The 21,420-nt window shown below is 41.0% G+C and overlaps 1 protein-coding gene across 2 annotated transcripts in view; it reads right to left on the bottom strand.

Moving 5' to 3' along the window:
- The window catches only part of LOC106021602 (charged multivesicular body protein 3), a 29,470-nt gene extending 8,462 nt beyond the window's left edge, over positions 1-21,008 (bottom strand). Inside the window, exons 1-3 of one of the 2 annotated variants that reach the window (XM_040737789.1) lie at positions 20,837-21,008; positions 12,418-12,478; positions 7,495-7,674 (exon numbers count right to left, since the gene is read on the bottom strand). In XM_040737789.1, the coding sequence (XP_040593723.1) occupies positions 7,495-7,674; positions 12,418-12,478; positions 20,837-20,881 (286 nt within the window). In that variant the 5' untranslated portion in view covers positions 20,882-21,008. Of the gene's footprint in view, positions 1-7,494; positions 7,675-12,417; positions 12,479-19,573; positions 20,461-20,836 lie in introns of those variants that run through there. The other variant, XM_040737790.1, reaches the window with a different exon arrangement.
- Between the last annotated feature and the right edge of the window lie 412 nt (positions 21,009-21,420).

Genomic DNA, 21,420 nt, shown 5'->3' with positions numbered 1-21,420 from the left:
CATGCCAAGTACATCAGAAAGTATTTCCTCTGAGGTTCCAGACTCACACACATGTGTATGTATATGTGTGTGCTTGTGTGTAAAATAAAATGTTAGACTAAAACCAAAATCCTGCAGGGTGACTCAGATGGTAATTCTAAAAGGAGCTACAGGGAATACGGGGCCGTGGCCCCACAGATATAAATTCCACCTTCCTGAAAGAATCCCAGAGACAACAAAGAGAACTATGTTCTGACATGGGGTAACACAACTGTGATTACTCCCAGGAAGTAGGCAATGGCTGCATCTATTTAAAAACCATAGAGGAAATGGAGATCACAATGAGGCAGTGACCTTGCACTCACACGGTCATCTTCCCAGGGCCAAGGACACCATGAATCTGTACTATGTACATGTTGCCCCACAATGTCACCCAGATGGTCAGAGTGACTCCTACCTCCTCTCCTGTAACAACTGTGGGTTCTGTATATAAAGTGAGGCTGATTCCCAAACAAGATATGAACGTATCATTCTATGAATTTCTGTTGTATTTTTAAGTAATAAGCCCATATGCTGGGTACTTAGATATGTGCAGCTGTTCTCTAACCTTTGTTGGGCTGGAGGTGCATCCCCTGCAGCCTGTGTCCGTTTCCTCCCCACTTAAGGATGAGCATTATTTTGCATGTGCATGGTGTATGGCCACAAGTATGCACAGATATGCATAACCTGCACACCAGGAAGTCACAAGACTCTGTCTGGGTTTTGTCTTCTATTGCTACTCACTTTATTTTTTGAGACAGGGTCTCTCCCTGAACATGAAGCTTGCTATTTTAGCTAGGCTGGCTGGCTGCCCAGCCAGGAAACTCCTGAGATCTATCTGCCTGTCTCTTAATGCCTTATATCCCATGCTGAGGTTACAGACACGAGTGGCCATGCTCAGCTATTAATAGGTGCTGGGAATTCAAATTCATGTCCTCTTGTTTGCACAGCAAGCATTTTTAGCCACTGAGCCATCTCCCAAGGCTGAATACTATTCTAACATGTGTAGAAACATTTTATTTACTTCTCCATCTAAATGAGTATTTGTGTTGCTTCTGCCCCTTGGCTACTAGGAACATGATGGAACACATATCTGTTTGAGCTTCTGCTTCCAATTCTCGACTACACACCCAGAAGCAGAACTGCCGGGTCACATGGTAATTCTGCTCCTGCCCCACCTTTGAACTCTTCCATAACTCCTGCCCCCAATCAAAACATGCTCATCATCTGTCTCTTCCTGCAAGCAGCTGTCAGAAAGCTGTTGCTTGCCATGTATCTAATTACGACAATATATTAATAGCTGACAAGGTTTAACATCACCCACCTGGGGACAGCTGCATTTTAATAGGAGAACATCTTAAGGAGAGAAAAAACTCACTTCAGAAGAGTCACAGGCTAGGGCTGGGATGCAGGACACTGGAGCCAAGACTGGCAAGCAGTGCTTGGGACTCGGGTTATACTATTTCCTTGTTTTCACTGCTAGAACGGAGACTTCCCTTTGCTTCCTTCCTGGGTTCCATCCTGTTGCCCCTCAGCTGTATCAAACCTCCCAGCACACAACTCTCCACCACAGACACTAATGTCATGGAGCTAGCCCAGTCAGTCCCAAGTGGAAACTTCCTGCGCAGGCACATTATTCTGAGTTCTCAGCGTCCTTCACTGATGGCTCTGCAGTCTTGCCAGGCTCCAAAGCTCACAACACTTCCTTCAAGCTTGTTTAATCTTCACTAAGGCCTTCTCACTCCATATCCAGATTGACTCTTCCATTCCATTCACTGACTCAGATTCTCATTACTTTACATTTCCTCTCAGGCCATAAGGCTCCCATCTTTAGCTTTGGAAATGCAGGGAAGCCCAGAGTTCTCCATACCTACAAAATGAAGTTAAAATCCCTCAACTAGCTCTGAGAACTCTGACTTCCAGCGTTCTTTCCAGCCCCACTTTCCAACTTCCTCCTTAGTGTACTGCTGTCAAACTGTCTCCTGAACAAGCCTTAAATGTTTCCACTGTCTCTGTGCACTTGACTGTCCCGCTCAAATGACTCTCTCGGTCTCCCCAAAGTGCCGTTCAACCCCACTCCCTTTGCCTGCGCTGTCACTACAGCATGCCTCACTTTGAACTTGTCTTAAAACCGTCCTGAGAGCTGTAAAAACAACACTCTGCACCTCAGCCCATTCTTTCCAGACACCTCCGCCTTCTGCTCACTATGCCAGCTCCCAGGTCCTCCTGCAGTACCACAAACACACTGTTCTCTCCCATTCCAGGGCCTTAACACATACAGTCCTCTCAGTTTGGAATAAGCCCTCCCCCCACCACACATGCACTTGGCCTTTACCAGGGCCTGAAAGACACCTCCTTGATTCTTCTTTTATAGCCTTCTAGTGTCCATCAGTTTGCAATTATAAATACATAGATTAGATCAAGCTTATTATTTTCTCATTAAATTTATTCAAATTATTTGCTTTCTGTTCTATTCCTAAAATAATTGTACTTGTGCCATCCACAATTTTAATCCCAATACAAAAAAGAAGAAAAAGAAAAAAGAAGGGTTACCAGTAAGATGGCTTCATGTGCAAAAGCATCCACTGACAAACCTGACCCTGAATTTTACCCGAGGTCCAAATGACAGGAGAGACTTGCTACCCAAAAGGTGTTCTCTGACCTTCACATGTGTGTTGTGGCAGGTATGTTCCCCCAACACATGCACAGTAAATACACATATAAAAATAAATGCAGTAATTGTGGTAGAATATTATGCTAACGTGTGTGACTTTTGCTGATGCTGTATTTGTTTAGCTCTGTGGAGCTGTGACTCTTTGCCTGTATAAAACACCTGGTGGTCCTAATAAAGAGCTGAATGGCCAATAGCGAGGCAGGAGCAAGGATGGGCGGGGCTGGCAGGAGAGAGAATAAATAGAAGGGGGGAGGAGGAGGAGGAGAAGAAGAAGAGTGAGAGCAAAATAGAACAAGGAGAAGACTTCAGGGATCAGCCACCCACAAAGTAAGAGTAAAAGTAAGATGCAGAGAAGTAAGAAAAGGTAAAAAACCCAGAGGCAAAAAGTAGTCTGGGTAATTTTAAAAAAAACTGGCTAGAAATAAACCAAGCTAAGCCTGGGCACTCATAACTAAGAATAAGCCTCCATATGTGATTTACTTGGGAGCAGGGTGGCAGGCCCCCAAAAAGCCAAAAGAGTAAAAATCACACAACATATGGCATACCAACATAGGGCTCGGATATCCACCCAGAGCGCAACAGAGCTGGAAAAAAGACACGGCTCCTTTAAGAGGTGCTGCTGTTCAGCTGGCAGAGAAAAAGCAAGCTAAGTAAAAACTGCTTGTGGCAATGGAGGTGCCAGCTTCCATAGCCGTCAAGGGTTAATGCAGTTCTGTCAGGAGGCTTTCCCAGCATGAGAAGTGGGTGGGGCCAGCCAGTGGAGCAGCACTTGGAGGACCCAGGTATAGCCTACCAGTTTAAAGTTTGCTTGTATGGTCAAAAATTACTAGAGATACGAAGTAAAAGAGGTCCAGATGGAAAAAAAAAACTGGGTTCTAGTGTGTTTTACAATGTACACAGGTTTAAGAAAGAAAATGGATACAGGCAGTTATAGAAAGAAAAAAAGAAAGATGAAAGAAAGAGAATGATGGATGGACTGACAGAAAGAAGTAAGGAAGGAAGGAAAAAAGAGGTTTTAAAAATAAAATGAAGCCAGGCGGTGGTGGCGCACGCCTTTAATCCCAGCACTCAGGAGGTAGAGGCAAGTGGATCTCTGTGAGTTCGAGACCAAGCCTGGACTACCGAGCGAATTCCATGACAGGCTCCAAAACAATACAGAGAAGCCCTGTCTCGAAAAACAAAACAAAATAAAATAAAATGAAGTCTTTAAGGAGAGTAAAAGTAATAAAGAACAAGCTACATAAGAGGAAATACACAGGAGTCTGGATCCTGTATGTTACTGTGCTGGTTTTGAATTTTTTTGACTGCTGAAAAGCAAGGGACAGCTGCTAAGAGACCTGGAATTGATAGAGGGACTGGTGAAATAAACCAAACTAGATATTTAAGAATGCCTTAACTTTTAAAAAGTCAAAAAAGTGTCAATTGGAAATGAAAAACATTTTGTTTCCTGGAGCTAGCTCTTGCAGACCAGGCTGGTCTGGAGCTCACAGGAGCACTGGGATTAAAGGCAGCACCACCACAGCCCGGCATGGTATTTTGCACTGGCATGGATTTTGGAATATGGATACAAATTCAAAGTCAATTTTGTTACACTGTACATATGTTTTTACTCTTGTTTAAAGGACTTTTGTATACTGATACAAATTTAAGGTTATTTTTGTTAAAACATTGAATGTTTCTACTCTTGTTTAAGGTATTGAACCTAGGCAGTTGATTTAAAAATGTAAGGTGAAATTCTTATATATTATAAACTATTTAGGATAATCAAGAAACATAGTTTGGTAGTTAATCATTTATAACAATCAAAATTGTAGAAATGCTCGGTATGTTTTCCATATCATATAGAGATATATTTTAGATAGAAGGTCTTCAAAACTTTCAAAAACCTACAGAAATGGCAATTAAAACTTTTTGTTAACTTAGGGCTTTTTATGACACTGAGACACATCTGCTCCTGGCAGCACCAATTTATTTCAGAGATGATGGCCATCAAAGAAACTCCTCATGGAGCTTGCTTCGGGCAAGACTAACCATTTAGGAAGAAACTGCTTTTGCCTCACTGCTTGACATATTTGTATAAACTGAACATGCAGGACCTACAGAAAAAGACAGTAGAACTTTGCAAAACAAGGCAGGGCAGTCCTTCAAAATTCCTGCTTCAATGAGGAATCTGTCAGACATTCTGCAGGACCCTGAGGAAAGTGACAAACTGTGAATACAGGTGGACAGTCTTTTAACTTTCCTGCTTCACTGAAGTCTGCCAGATACCATGGGCCTGTAGGCTGGAAACGAGTGCCCCAACATTGCAAAGGAAGTTTGGGTGACTGTCCAGGCAGGGATTAAAGGTGTGCACTAGCATGTCTTGCCTGGACTTAGCCCTTTTTTTTACATTACACTGTCTCAAATAAACCACCACTAATAAGAACCCCTGCCCCCACGCAAAATGATGCCTTCCAAAATAAGCCTAAAGAATTTTGACATAACAAGTCAAAGAAGAGATCAAGGTTCCAAAGGCACTATTTAAAATTGCAACCTTTAGTAATACAGGAATAACACACTACTGCTGAGAAATCTTACGAATGCCTAAAAACAAGTAGCCAATGTGTATGAGAAACAATCACAATAAAAATAGGCAATGAAGATGCCTGAGCCTGGGAGAGCCATGCAGGCCTCACCTGGAAGCAGTCAGTACAGAATACGTAGACCCACACATGCTAGATAAGGGATCTAGACTGAGATATCAGGTCATCTGCATGTGCTGAGGGGCTTCCTGAGACTCAGAGTTCTAAGATCAAAACTGGGAAGTGGGAGAGAGGAAGAAAAAGAAAAGGAGGAAAAAAAGCTATAAAAACTAGCTGGAAAAAAATACTGACGGTTCGGTGGTTAAGAGCATCTGCTTCTCTTGAAGAGGACACAATCACAGTTCCCAATCATTTGGCTGACAACCATCTGTAACTCCAGCACCAGGGGGATCCAATGCCTTCTTCTGGCCTTTGCTAGCACCCACAAGCATGTGCATAAACATATACATGAATTAATATAGAATAAAATAAAAGGGATGGAGAGATATGGCTCAGTGGTTAAGAGTGCTGGTTGCAATGCTAGAGAACCTGAGTCTCAGTACATACATGGCAGCTAACAATCGTATATAATTCTAGTTCCACTGGATCTGATGCCCTCTTCTGCAGGTACTGCACACACATGGTACACTGACATACAGGCAGGCAAAACACTCATACACATACTAGAAAACTAAATAAATAAATCTTTAAAAAATATAAGTCTCTAAAAAGTGAACTAATGAATTAAAGATTCTGCTAACAACTACATACCATAGAGAAACTGTCACTAGCACTTGAACATGCTTGTTACATGACCAGATACTTTTCTAAACTAGAGATACACTCATGAGTTAGACAGTCAAGATATCTGGCTCTAATAGGAAAACACAAGTATACATTAAGAATAAATAAATGTGGGGCATGTGATGCATGCCTTTGATTCCAGCACTCAGAAAGCAGAGGCAAATGAATCTATGTGAGTTCTAGGCCAACTAGGGTTGGATACTGAGATTCAAAAAATTTAAGTGAACAAAAAAAAGGACTGGAGATAATAGCTCAGTGGTATATCACTTGCCTAGCCAGTACAAGGTTCTATGTTCAATTCCTAGAACTGTAAAACTAAAAATAAATTTAAATAACAAAACAAGTTAATTTCATTAGAAATTAATACCTAGGAGAGTTGTAAGAAAGCCAGGCTTGGCAGCACAAACCTTTAATCTCAGCACTTGGGAGGCATAAACAGGTGGATCTCTGGGTTTGAACCAACCTGGTCTACAAAGTAAGTTCAGGAAAGCCAGGGCTATTACACAGAGAAACCCTGTCTCAGGGGAAAAAAAGGAAAGAAGTTAAAGGCACTGTCATGTTGTGTTGTTGATAGAAGCTTTAGAAAAGGATTTACTCTGTGCCTAGCATCTGAACTGAGACCTGTAGGTCAAGGACCAATCATTTCAAGAGACAGGAGTATGTGTACTTAAAGAGAGATCACCAAAAGTAAAGGTTCTAAGATAAGAATAAGCCACTCCAGTTCCAAGAATAGAAAGAGCATCTGAACTGAGACCTGTAGGTCAAGGACCAATCTTTTCAAGAGACAGGAGTATGTGTACTTGAAGAGAGATCACCAAAAGTAAAGGTTCTAAGATAAGAATAAGCCAGTCAAAGTTCCAAAAACAGAAAGAGCATCTGAACTGAGACCTGTAGGTCAAGGACCAATCTTTTCAAGAGACAGGAGTATGTGTACTTGAAGAGAGATCACCAAAAGTAAAGGTTCTAAGATAAGAATAAGCCAGTCCAGTTCCAAGAACAGAAAGAGCAGTACAGATGGATGGAGAGAAGAAAGGAGACAAGGAAGAGACGAGGTCAGAGCACACCTCCAAGATCAAACTGAGAATCTCATTTTAATCAAATGCAATGAGAAGGCAAGGTATTTTAAATAGAATACTCATGAGCACATGTCATCTTACAAAGAGCATTCAAGGGTCAGGCAGAATATGGACTGTAGCTGAACACTTAATATTCTGACTTCTAAACAAAGATGTCTATGTAGTCTGTCATTATTTCAAAAAACATTGGCAAAAATGAGGAACAAATTAATAGTGACAATTATATTTTACATTTGTACAGTACCCTAGTTAGGACAATGCACAAAGTAAAAACCAGACTTGAGCCTATTCTTCCCATCAAGGAAATCAGTATAGACAGGAGCAATGACAGAGCATTATTAGGGGATGTAAGATACCTTACCAAGCTGGTTCTTCATCCCCATGAGCACAGAGTTCATGTGCGCTTTGGATGCATAGAGCTTGCTCACCGCCTTCCTTGACCTGATCATCTCCTTGGCCAGAACCACACAGACATCCTTTTGGCCCTTCTTGGCGGCATCTTTCACAGACCGTTTTACTTTCTCCTCTTCTCTCTGGATATCTAAATTTAGAACAGAATATCAAAAACCATGGGTAGAGGCTGGAGAGATGTATCTGCAGTTAAGCTCAATCTTGAAAACAGAGTTCAGAACCCAGGACCCACAGTAGGGTGCTCAGAATGCCTCTAACTTCAGTCCAAGGAATCTGACACCCTTCTAGGAGTCTTTGGACACCCACACACATATACATACACACATACAAACAAACACACACGGGGGAAAGGGCAAATGAGACTTGGTAGCACTCAAACTGTTTTTATTATAATCTAAATGTATCTGTAAGTAGAAAATTATCACAGGATGTAAATAAAATAATGTATGAGTATTTATTATTTTCTTGAACAAGACTAACATAGTTTGACAATGAACAGTAGTACTGTACCAGAAAAGGTTTTTAAAAACTTTGTGAGCCCGCTCTACCACTGCTCAGTACCTATCTATACTAAGGAGTTCCAGATTGTGCTGTACACGTGTCCCAGAGCTAATTCTTACAATGAGTATGCAGCTTTCTTACAAGTATGGGAGTACAACCTCTGAACAGTAATTGTTATAACAGGGAAATCTGAACACATCAGAGCACTGTATCAGTATCAACCAAAGTTTAGACAAGTCTGTATTATTATATGCTTTATAACATATTTTAAAACTATGGTAAAATACATGTAACATAATTTACCACCCTAACCATTCCCAACTGTACAATTAAATAATGATCTGGACCAGCAGGTCATTCTTCAGTGACAGGGTCCTGAGAGAAAGGACCAGCAGATCAGAAGACAGAAGAGAGAGCAGACAATGAAGTTTGTGATCAGGACGGCTTGCACAAGTTATGTCTTAAGCAAGCTTGAAGTACAGCATCTTATATACCGTTTCCAGGGGAGCAATGAGACAGAATCAGCAGAAACTATCACACAGTGAGACTAAGTCAGCAAGAGGCTAATCAAACAATGTTGCACAAAGGGAACATAGGCTATCTCAAGAACATTACAAATAGAGCACACAATGCTCTTGGGGAGATAACCATAGCCCCTTGTAGTAGGAATAACTGGTTTTTCAGGATCTGAAATCAAGATCCCCCAAGGCCTCAGCTCTCTCTGCCACTTCCTGGTTTTAGAGAAGCAGCTGTGTTCCTTCTCTACACAACAGGACCTCAGGCTAGTATTGGCTGTATCAAGCGTGTTCCTCGCTTTGGGAAGGAACTCTGTTCCTTTTCCATACTATCTGGGCCTCTGAGAAAGCCTAGGCGTGTAAGTCCAGTTCTCAACACATTCATGACTGTACAAGCAGCACTGCATCCCATCCTTAGAACACAAAGTCTACATCCATTAACTTCCCTGGCAAGTAGTATTCTACTGTCTTAGAAAGTGACTATTTTAGTTACCTTGTTGTAGACGGAGTTTCTGTTCTGCCTGGTACCACAGCCTTTTGGCCCCAAATAAACACAGAGATTATAAACTGTTTGGCCGATGGTTCAGGCTTCTTACTGGCTAGCTCTCTCTTAACTATTAACCCATTTCTATTAAATGATGTATTGCCACATGGCCACATCTTACCAGAGAATGTTCCAGCATGTTACTCTTTCATCAGCTACATGACATCTCCCTGGCAGTTTCTTTCTGTCCTCTCCCCAGAATTCTCCTTGTCTAGTAGCCCCTGCCTATACTTCCTGCCTCACTACTGATCAACCACTGTTTTATTCATCAACCAATATGTACACAGAAGGATACCCCATCTCCTTTTGAATGTGGAATAGAGCAACATCATTACTTTTCTGGTTTTAAGTAACTATGTTTATTTTTTATCCACAACATAGCATATATATTACATACTATATATATATATTCTGTTGTGTAACACACTTTTTTTTTAATCTTATAAAAAACATCAGCTAGTATGACTAATTCTGTCAGGGATATTTATTTACAAATATCTCTTCAAGACCCTGCCTTTAGTTGCTTGTGTATATACCCAAAAGGAGAATTGTTGGGTCATATGATAATTTGGGGAGGGGGGAGCACAGGGTCTTTCTACATAAACTGACTTCAAACTCCCATAGAGCCTAATGGCTTGGATTAAAGGTGTGTGCTACCATGCCAGACCTGATAGTCCTACTTGTAATTTCCTTGGGAGCTATTCTACATTTTCCAAAGTGGTTGCACTGTTTTATGTTCCTATTAACGGTACATAGTTCTAATTTCACCAAATGCTTGCCAACACGTGCTGTTTTCTGGTTTTGTTTTTTTGTTTGTTTGCTTGCTTTTGTTAACAGTTACCTGTTAGGTACACAGTAGTAAATATCTCATTGTGGCTGCCCTGGTATTTGTTCTATTCCCATTAATTATTCTTTGTCTAGCCTCTGCAAATATCACTGTAGTGGTATCTTCTTTGTACTCTAACAAATAAAGCTTGCTTGAAGATCAGAGGGTGGAGCTCGCCCCTAGTTAACCAGAGGTATGGAGGTCTGTGCAGACAGACAGGAAGTGAGATGGCTGGGTGGAGAGAAGAAGTGATAATGTGGGAGGAGACAGGAGCTCAGTCTCTTAGGCGTGCGCTACCACCGCCTGGCCTGGGTTTTTATTATTAAAACCTATTAGAACTCGTGCTACATATCTCTATAAGTAAGCATAGATCAGTGTTCAGCCAGACCCAGATAGCAAGGAGATACCTGGAGTTCTTTCCCTGGCTATATTCCTTTTCTCTATTATCCTGCATCACATATTTTAGCCTTGCTCATCCCTAATATCCAAGTCTTCAACTCAATGAGACCCCCATGCTCTTTCTGGAATCCTTCCCATGTGCCACATTCAAGAAAGTATTCCTAAACAGAAAATCAAGAGTATCATCTGTTCAACGTGGGATGTGGTTGTTTCATAGTTCAACTTTCATTGTTCAAACTTTCATTTACAATTGAAATAGAAGAGTAAGACTAAAATCAATTATTGAAGCTGGGAATAGAATTCTCATCCCTAATTCTTTTTTAAAGTTGTGATGCTGTAATACCATCTGGTTTTAATCTTTTCTGTTCATGAAGGTGTTTTAAAAATCCTTTAAGAGGAAAGAGGATAGCAGAATCCCTATAAAAGGAGTATCTGGGAATATTGGAGGTTTAAGGAAGGATAGAGTGGGACCAGAGAGGCATACAGGGCATTTGCCAAAACTGAGGCTGTAAAAACTCTTACGGAAACTATTTTGCAAGCTAATCAGGCAGGGTGTGGTGGCACTAGCCTTTAATTCCAGCACTTGGGAGGCAGAGAGAGGTAGATATATGAGTTTGAAGCCAGCCTGGCATACAGAGGGAGTTCCAGGACAGCCAGGACTATACAGAGAAACCCTGTCTTAATAAACAACAACAAAATGTTTTAGGTATTTAAATACAGATAGCTGGCATGGATGAACAGAAAAGGTAGATTAGTAAATAAAAATCTTAGTACCAGGCTTGCTTATGGTAACAGGAAAAACCCCAGAAGCACTAGAAACAATGCAAACTATCTTTTTGGCTGTCTGCCAGAACTGCTGAGGCATGACATATTTTAGCTAGAAGATGTAGCTGGAATCCACCTGAAAACTTCCTCCCTACTGGCTAGCTTCAAGTGATGGAAAGTGCTATGCAGGCCACTGTGGAGTGGGAAGGAAGCCACCAACATCATTCTCCAGCGGCAATCCTGCATTCTACAATACTGACCTACCAGGCAAGACATCGTCACTAGTTTAACAGTGGGGTAACCAATAGCTTTTGGGTTGGATCTGACATCTGATCCATAAGGGGAAATTCGTATCTGATACTTTAAACCTGGTTCCCATTACTCAGGATGCCTAAGCCCTACAGTGAAACTTCCTACTGACGGGCTGCTAAATGATCATGTTGATAGATGGGTGCTGCCCTCCACCTTGGCCTCATAACTTGGAACTCAAAACTAGTCAAAGTGCTGAGAATAAATGACTATGGAGTGTTCAGCCCTAAATGGGACAGCTATTTCAACATCCCATGCTAAGCTCAGGGAACATCTCAGAAGAAGGGGTGGAAATAATGTAAGCATGTGGAAGAGTACTGTGAAATGTCTTCTGGACATGACATGGCCATTGCACACAAACGCACCACAGCTACGGATGCCTGCACAGACCTGCACAAGGTCAAGTCAACAAAGAGAGTCAGCATTCCAACAGATGGTACTAACTGGACTCCATGGATTACAATGGGTGTGGGGTGCAGATATGGATATTGAGTGGGGGAAGATGACAGGGACTGCCTGAGGTAAATGGGAGGGGCATCGGGGGTGAGTATAATCAGTATACATTGTTTATATGTATGAAATTGTCAAAATATATAAAACTTTTTAAAAAAACTTTAAGCATTACCATTTCTTGGCCACTTACCTTAATTTCAAATGGTACTAAAAACAGTAACTTTCACTCAGAAATGTATTGTTCCCAATTTAAAGTTATGTTGAAATTCTCAGAGATAGAGATAATGAAATTGCATTGCTTTCTTACACAAAATTTATTTAATTAAAATTCATAAAAGACTTTTGTTTCAAGCACCAAGAGTTTTCTCTTATAATATAGTCTATTTCAATCATTCCCTTTCTATACTAAGTATAGAATTAGAAAACAAAATAATGAGAATATCTACACATAATTAGTTTGGGAATGAACTATGTCTTATAATGTATATATGTTTACATATATGTGCTAAAATGAAATATAGCATTAGAATATAGAAAAGGAAACATAAAATAGCAACTTACCTCTTATTTGCCTGTCAACAACTCTCATTTCCTTTCTGATCTTCAATGACCATTCATTGACCTGGGGAAAATTTTAGATAGGAATTTGTCAGAGAAGCAAACACTTCTAGCAAATTTTGCACGTTTTAGGAATTCTAGATTGAGTTTAGACATGATTTTTTTATTTTTAGTTGTGAAGAAAGACATTTAGGGCCTTTTTTGAACTAGCTCCTTTATTTACAGTACATAGGCAAACTGTTTAAAGGCTAGCAGGGAAGGAGAGCGCTGTACAAAAGACTGTGGTACACAGTGCTTCTCATATGGTGCATGGGCAAAGACAGGACATCTGAAGAGCTTCATCGTTCACACGTAATTATTTTAAAAATTACTCTGCCTAATACTGGGAACTCATCTTTTTGTTGTTGTTGTTACATTTTTTTTTATTTTTAAGCCTAAATTTAGATTAGAAACCAGGTTGTTTCACAAGTCAGTTCCAGGTTCCTCTCCCTTTCCCTCCCCTCCTCCTGTGCCTTCCCAAGGGAACTCATCTTCTTATATGTTTTTTTTTTCCCATTAGGTTAAAATCTCTAAGGCACTAAATGTAGCCAACTGGAGATAGTAGTGTAGGTAACTAAAAACTAGCACATTCTCATGCAAGTGAACTGTTTTCCAATTCTTCAATTTTTTTCAAAAAACACTGAAGGAAAATCTGAGGTGTCCAGCTTATGGATCATTAAAAGTAAAATTTATATTAAATGACTGTGTGCTTTTTGGCACATGACTCAGAAGAACTGAGTGACTCTGCTCCTTCAATGTCCTTCCGTTACCAGCTACTTACTAAAAGGTTTTACAGTACTTAAGTCTATTTTTAAAATTCTATATTAATTCTAGAGGAATAGAACACTGAACCCTGTTACATTCACCCACATATACATGAATTAAACTGCATTTAAACTTTCCTATCATTAGAAGATGTACTTCTAGCCGGGCGGTGGTGGTGCACGCCTTTAATCCCAGCACTTGGGAGGAGGAGGCAGGCGGATCTCTGTGAGTTTGAGGCCAGGCTGGACCGACAGCCTCCAAAACAATACAGAGAAACCCTGTTTCATAAAACCAAAAAAAAAAAAAAAAAAGAAGATGTATTTCTATTAAATTTCAAGTTTAATATTTAGTAATTACTTACCAAAATCTGCAAAATATTTACAATAACAGTGATACCACTGAAAGAAATGTTTCAACACTAAAGAGCCAGGCATGAACAAGACTGCTTATAAGCCCAATGGTGGGGGACAATATAAGTGGATCCCTGGAGTTCACTGGCCGAGTGACCCTAGTTAAAATGGTGGGCTTCAGGGTTAGTCTCCAGACAGAAAGTGACAAAACAGGACACTTGAGCCAGGGGGGTAGTGGCGCATGCCTTTAATCCCAGCACTCGGGAGGCAGAGGCCAGTGGATCTCTGTGAGTTCGAGACCAGCCTGGTCTACAAGAGCTAGTTCCAGGACAGCCTCCAAAGTCACAGAGAAATCCTGTCTTGAAAAACCAAAAACCAAATCTCCAGGATAATTGAAATTCTCTTCTGCCATATGAACAGGCATGGCACACACACACACACACACACACACACACACACACACACACACACACACACACCAAAAATAAAACTATAAGGTAGCACAATTTTTAAAGTATTACATTAGGTTTATGTACATTTTAAATGAAATTAATATAATATGCAATTAATCATATTCAAGTATATAACTGATTGTAAAATTTAGCACAACTTGCCATCAATCCTTAAAACTTTTTCATTACCATGAAACACAGATTTTGCACCTTAAATAACCCTTTATCTCCCTATCACCAATTCCTTGGCAACCAATATTTGCTTTCTGTCTACATAGAATTGGTTATTCTGAATATTTCATATAAAAGTCTTTCATTTCATAGCTTGTTTTCAAGGTTTACCCATGTTGTGGCATATATGAGTATCTCAATCTTTTTAAGTCTTATTTGCATTCCATTATATGTACACACCACAACTCTGTTTCTTTCTTCATCTACTGATGGCCATCTGAGTTTGCTGTTAACTTTGGCTATACTTAAGTATAAATAAAAAATGCCAATTTAACTGGACTGAAGCGGCCCAGATGACATTTAGCATTTTACATGTATCCAGAGGATTCTAATAATCTTTTAGGGTTAAGAAACACAGTCCAAGACCAAGAGCTCAATAAAATGTGTCATACAAGACTCATGACTGTAAAGATACAGTAGACAGAATTCAAGACAGACAAAAAGAAATTCAACAGTTGCATAGTTTCAACAGTATTTTACTAACAAATCAAAGGTATTTAAATAAGTGAAAGAAAACATAAGGAATGCACCAATACATTTAAAAAATCAATTAGTAAGTTAAACTATGCTGTGAAAACCATAAGGAATCTACAGAAAGTTTCAGACCATCAAGATTAAGTGCTTTTTTTCAAATTCATTCACTGAGTCTATTATATGCCACACACAAAGTAGGTGAAGGAAACTGAAACCAACAGGAAGGCATCACCTACAATCAGTGCTGAGACAAATGACACACAAAAACCAACTGTCCAAATTCCTGTTCCACCAATCCCTGAAGGTTATTCCTGGTTGATTAAAAACACAAACATGAGGGCTGGAGAGACAGATGGCTCAGTGGTTAAGAGCACTGGCTGCTCTTCCTGAGGACCTGAGTTCAATTCCCAACAACACATGGCATCTCACAACCATCTATAATGGGATCCGATGCCCTGTTCTAGTCTGCAGACATTCATGCAGACAGAGTCCTCAATACATAAAATAAATATTAAATAAAACACAAATATGAAATGAAAAACTGTTATATCAGATATAATTAAAAGGCTGGAGATGCAGATCAGTGGTAGAAGGCTTGCCTATTATACACCATGAAATCCTTTCTTCAAGCCCCAGGTCTATAGAAGGAGGAAAATATATTAATGATGTCAAGTTAAAGAAAGATTCCTTAAAATACAAGAAATGAGGCTGGAGAGTTGGCCTAGCAGAAAGGACCCTGGGATTCCCAGCTCTAAGAGACCCAATGCATCAGGCACCTGACATGTATACACCCACAATCACACAAACACACAGACACACACACACACCCCTAACTTAAAAATAAATCTTTAAAATTAAGTTTTAAAAGACACAAGCAATCATCAGAAAGGAGGAGGGCTGACATTTTTATCTAAACTGAAACTATGAATTTTTATTTTGCTAAGACTGTAAATTAAAGAAAACTACCACAGATGGAAAGATTTTTATAACTACACAAAAATAAATAAAAACCATTTATTTAACTTTTGAAAAAATTTAGATATATTTACGTGTATAGGTGTATTGCCTACATATTTGTATACTACATGTATGCCTTTTTACCAAGGAGTTCAGAAGAGGCCACCAGGTCCCCTGGACCCAGAGTCAGGGATGGTTGAAAGCTACCATGTGAAAAATATAAACTGAACAAAAATATATGTGTGTATACATATATATATAGTTTCAATATGTTTATTTTCCTCTGTTTATTAAAAATAGATTTTTCCCTCATACAATATATCCCAATTACAATTTCCCTTCCCTCTACTTTTCCTAGTGCTCTCCACCTCCTCTCCCATCTGGATCCACTCCCTTTGTATCTCTCATTAGAAAAGAATGGGCTTCTAAGAGATAACAACAGAATATAACAAATAAAATATGATAAAACAAGAGCCATCAAATGGAAGTTGGTGAACAAGGCAAACCAACAGAAGGAAAGGAAGAGCCCTAAGAGGAGGCACAAGATTTAGAGATCCACTTGCTCACACACTCAGGAGTACCCATAAAAATACTAAACGTAAGGCTATATATATATATATATATATATATATATATATATATATATATGAGATGCAGGCCTGTATAGGCTACTCAGTCTCTGTGAATTCCTATGAGTTTGCTCAGTTGATTTAGAAGACCATGTTATTCTGGTGTCCTCCATTCCCTCTGCCTACTCTTCCACAGGATTCCCTAAGCTTTGAGAGAGGGATTTAATGGGAACATCCCTGTAGCAAGAGTCTCATCAGACTTTCTTGGACCACCAGCCCGCAAACAATTACATGGAGACTATTTGTTAATTATAATAAATTAGCTTAGGCTGGTCCACTAGCTCTTATAACTCAAATTAACCTGTTTTTATTAATCTACATTCTGCCACGTGGCTCAGTTACCTCTGCTCTGTACCGTACATCCGACTTCATCAGAGTCTCACTGGCTTCACCACACGCCTAGATTTCTCCTCCCAGTTTCTCTCTCTGTCTCTCTCTGTCTCTGTCTCTGTCTCTCTCTCCCCCCCTCTGCCCAGAAGTCCCACCTATACCTCCTGCCTAACTATTGACTGTTCAGCTTTTTTTTTTTTTTTTTTTGAGCCTGTCCTGGAACTAGCTCTTGTAGACCAGGCTGGTCTTGAACTCACAGAGATCCACTTGCCTCTGGCTCCCGAGTGCTGGGATTAAAGACATGCGCCACCACCACCTGGCATTACTGTTCAGCTTTTTATTACACCAATCACAGCAATACATCTCCACTCAGTGTACAAATACTGCACAATACATCCCATTTAGAACTGTGTGCTGAACTGTACTGCCATTATAAGAGAAATGGCAGATTTCAGGTTCCAGGATGGGAACATACAAATCACACCAAGATACATATTATACTAGGAAGCAAGGAAGTACTCAAAGATCATTAAGATTATGTTAAAAGGAGACAGAAACTGTGTAGCACCACCTACCAAACTTGCATTTCAGCATCACACAAAATAATGGTGAAAAGTGACTGTGACATAAAAAACATATTAAAATCTAGCCTAAATGGCACTGGAGAGAAAAAGTATGTCACATTTCTGAAAACCACTATGCCAACCCCTTATTCTAAATATCAGTGATTAAGGAAAAAGCAACTGGGCACTTACTTCTCTTGCCTTTTTAGCACAAAGTCTGTCCAGGTAACCAAATGAGCTTAACTAGCAAGAGGAGGATCTTTATTGAAGACTGTCAGCTAACAACTAAGAAAGGAATGATAGAATTAGAAAGGAAATCATCTATCAGAAAACCATTCAAAGCCAGTTGATTCAGAAAAGAGGTACAAAAAGTTGCTAAGGCATTCAAGAGAGTTAATGAGATTGCATAGTCAATCCATCTAAGACCAATGTAGCATCCCTCACGTTACATGCTAGTGCTAAGAGAAAATTCCTTACACCAATGAAATTGAGTTTATTAGAGCAAAGCCAAACAAAACCTAGTCATAAACCAGGCCACTCCCAGAACCAAAGCAAGTTCTGAGAAATCCAACCAATAATATAAGATGGCATTTAGAGACAAATGGAAGAGAACCAGAAAGCAAGACAAGTACTACAGCTTCAGTAACTAGTCAACTGGTTACCACTTTATAATTACTTGTCTGCAGCATTTCTTACAACCATGATTAATTATGTGGGCTTGGTAGATTCTAATGGGTCTAATTCAGATACTCAATCCAAGTAAATGGCCTCTCACAAAAGGAAAACTGTAATAGATTATCTAGCTGACATGACCTGAAGCAGGTGACCAAAGTTAGTAAGAGCCAAGCATAGTGGTACACCTGTAATACCAGCATTTAGAAGGATCACCAGCCTGGGTTATATGATGTCTTAGTTTGGTTTATTTTGCTGTGATAAACATCAAAAGCAACTTGGAGGTACATTTCAACTTACAGCTGTAGTGCAACACAGGAAGAAGTAAGGCACCCGGAGACAGGAACTTTAAACAGAGGCCACGAGGACTAGCCAACACTACCTGCCTACGGGTGTACAGCCCAGAGAGTGAGGCCCTCCCACATCCATCATTAGTGAGACAATACCACAGACTTGCCTACAGGCAATTCCCCAGTTGCAATTTCCTCCACCCAGATATGTCTAGGTTTGTGTGAAGTTGATACAAACCATCCAGCACACACAGCAAGACCCTGTCTGCAAGCAAACAAAATGAGATTACACATCATATGCCTTATGGTGTAATATGCTAGAAATAATGAGTCTTTTCTATCGTATACTAATAAAACTTGTGTTTACAATTAGAAGTTCAAATCTTTTCATCTTCCCCATCTTGCAAGTATTTTATACAAATGTTTCAATCCCCCATACACCAGGGAAAATCTTTGTTTACACAAAGGCCACCTGCTGTATTCCAGGAATTAGATGAAGCAGTGACCCTTTTCCCCTCCTTCATTTCATGTGAGACAATTCTTTCCAGTCTAGCCAACTGAGTTAGACTGTGAATTCAGACCCCAGCCAGTGTGGAAAAGACACAGTTACCACCTGAGTTAGAATAAAACCAAGAGCAGCACCTCTTGTCTCTGTGGGCTCAATCTCCTGAGCACACCTTCTGGATCAAGAATGAGGTTTGCCTTGTCCAGACACAGCAAACTTCAGCTGAAGTAGTAATCTCTTTTGTTTCCACCCAGAACTTATTTTTAACATGATCTAGTTCACAGCTTCCTTGAGAAGCATTCTTGCAAAAATTGTTTAACTTGGATCTCATCAAGTTTACATGCAACTTTCCATTTCATAGAAAATGACACAGAAGAAAAAGCCAAGCACAAGTCACAGGCCACGCAGAATGAAGACCAGTCAACTCCAAGATCTGTTCCTTTACACTGCTATTTGTTTAATGCAGGGATTAAATTTAAAAACTAAATGCAATGGGCAGTGGTGGTGCACCCATTTAATCCCAGCACTTGGGAGGCACAGACAGCCAGATCTCTGTGAGTTCAAGGCCACCCTGGTCTATTGAGCGAGTTCTAGGACAGCTTCCAAAGCTACAGAGAAACCCTGTCCGGAATAAATAGATAGATAGATAGATAGATATATTGATTGATAGATACACAGATAGATAGATAGATAGATAGATAGATAGATAGATAGATAGATAGTAATATCTCAGAAACTCTACAACATCCAGACTTTCCCCTAAAATCTTTGTTTTCTGAGTAACTGCCCAGTCTGGCCTCAAACTCTTGCCTTCAAGAATATTCCTTCCCCAGTTACCCAAGCAGCTGAACTTGGAGCATGCCCCACCGCACCTATTAAAACCTTTTATTAAGAGCACTCACCTGTGACATTCTTCTCAGCAGTATAAAATTGAATTTCTGGAGCTTAAACTAGATAAGCACTCGGTTTCATTTTAAAACATTATGTAGATGCCTACTTTGAGGTATTTGTATACTCCTCTCAAGTATACTAATTACTAGTGTGTGGACTTAGCTTTGTCACCCATAAATCGAGATAGAGTCTAAAGAAACAGTCTCACGACTACTTAAATTTATGCCTGGTATGTGCATTACTAATATAACACGTTCGTTATTTTAAATGATAAATGTAATTGCTAAGAACGGGGTGTCAATTTCTCTTCCAGGAGGGTAACCATCTAAGAAATAGGACATGCACCAGAAAACGGCAGAGTTGATTAATGAGACTGGCTCGACAGCTACACTCCTATAACTGAACAGGTAAAGCCACCTACTCAAGGATCTGAGGGCCAAGTTTGAGCGCTGTAGAAGCTAGGCTTCTCAAACTTCAGGGCACATACTAACCACTGGGGATAGTCAGAATTCAAAATCCGATGCAGTAGGTCTGTAATGGCACCCCGCAAGTCTAATATGCTCGGGTGCTGTTGATCTGTGTTTTGAGTAACAAGGCACCTTCACCATCAAACTTTACATCTTTTAATGGCCAATTACTGTAGCAGCACTATTTGGGTTAAGAATGCTCGAACAAGTTTCTCGAGGTCACTGAGCCAAGAAAGTAGGTAGGGCTCAAACATAAGCTTGGCTCCCAGAGTAACTATAGGCAGATCTTAGAGTTCAGAGCAGCATTTCGGTAGCATTCTTATGGATAGGGCCCTGGCAGAACTACTGCGCCTCTGAAGTAAACAGAAGTCGGGCTTCCTGCACATACAGGTGAGCGAAGAATACACTGCAGGTGCCTGGACCTTCAAGGATTCCTGACCCGATTCAACGCTTAAAACCTTCCGGTCTGGTGGTCCGCAGAACGGCGTGGGGGCGGAGCCTACGCGTGAGAAAGGTTCCGGGCGGCCCGTACCACCGCGCACAGGGGGGAGTGGTTTCTCAGGGCCCGGCTGTGTCGCGCTTCAGCGCCGAGGGGGCGAGGCCGAGGCTCTCCGGAACTGGTCCTTCCCACCCTTGACGGGTGCCGAGCAGCGAGTGCGCGCTCTTCCTCACAGCCCGCTCCCAAACTCTTCCCTCGGCCCCTCCACCGAGTGGAAGGCCCCGGAAATAGGGGCCAGCCTGAGAGCGTGGCCGGCCGTCCCCAGCTCCGCTGCCCAGCGCGCAGGCTCCCCGGTCGCTCGCCCTTACCAACTCTTTGGGAGGCTTCTCCTGGGTCTTCCCAAACAGCCCCATGACGAACTGGACTTCTTACCCCTTCCGACTTCCCGTTCCCTGCGCCCAGGCAGGTCACGGGCAGCCTGGGCGGGGCCGCAAAGAAGGGAATCTAGACGCCCAGAGAAGGGCGCGGCGGCAGCTGCGGCGGCACGCACGCGCGCTGCGCAGGCGCGGAATTGAGTTGGGTGGGGTTTATAGTCCGGGTGACGCCATTGCGCAAGGGTGTTTAAATGAAGTGTAGAAGTGACTATTGACTGCGCTCAAAACCTGAAAAGTTATTCCAAAAATCTGTATCTCAACACTTATTTACAACCACTTCCCAGATATTTGTGGGTGACTTCCTCTAAGTCTTCACAGGCTGCAATCCTACCCTCCTCTTGGCACCTAACTCAAAAACGACCATCGTTCTCTTTCCCCTTTTTAGGAAGTCTCAAAAGTTCTTTCATCGAGTCAAAACTTGAGCCCTCTCAAGCCGGGCGTTAGTGGTGCACGCCTTTATTCACAGCACTTGGGAGGCAGAGGCAGGCGGATCTCTGTGAGTTCGATGCCAGCCTGGT

The sequence above is a fragment of the Mesocricetus auratus genome, unplaced genomic scaffold, assembly GCF_017639785.1.
Source record: "Mesocricetus auratus isolate SY011 unplaced genomic scaffold, BCM_Maur_2.0 Super-Scaffold_100676, whole genome shotgun sequence".
NCBI classification, from domain to species: domain Eukaryota; kingdom Metazoa; phylum Chordata; class Mammalia; order Rodentia; family Cricetidae; genus Mesocricetus; species Mesocricetus auratus.
The sequence above is the reverse complement of the archived record's forward strand: the minus strand, read 5'-3'. Positions and strand labels throughout refer to the sequence as shown.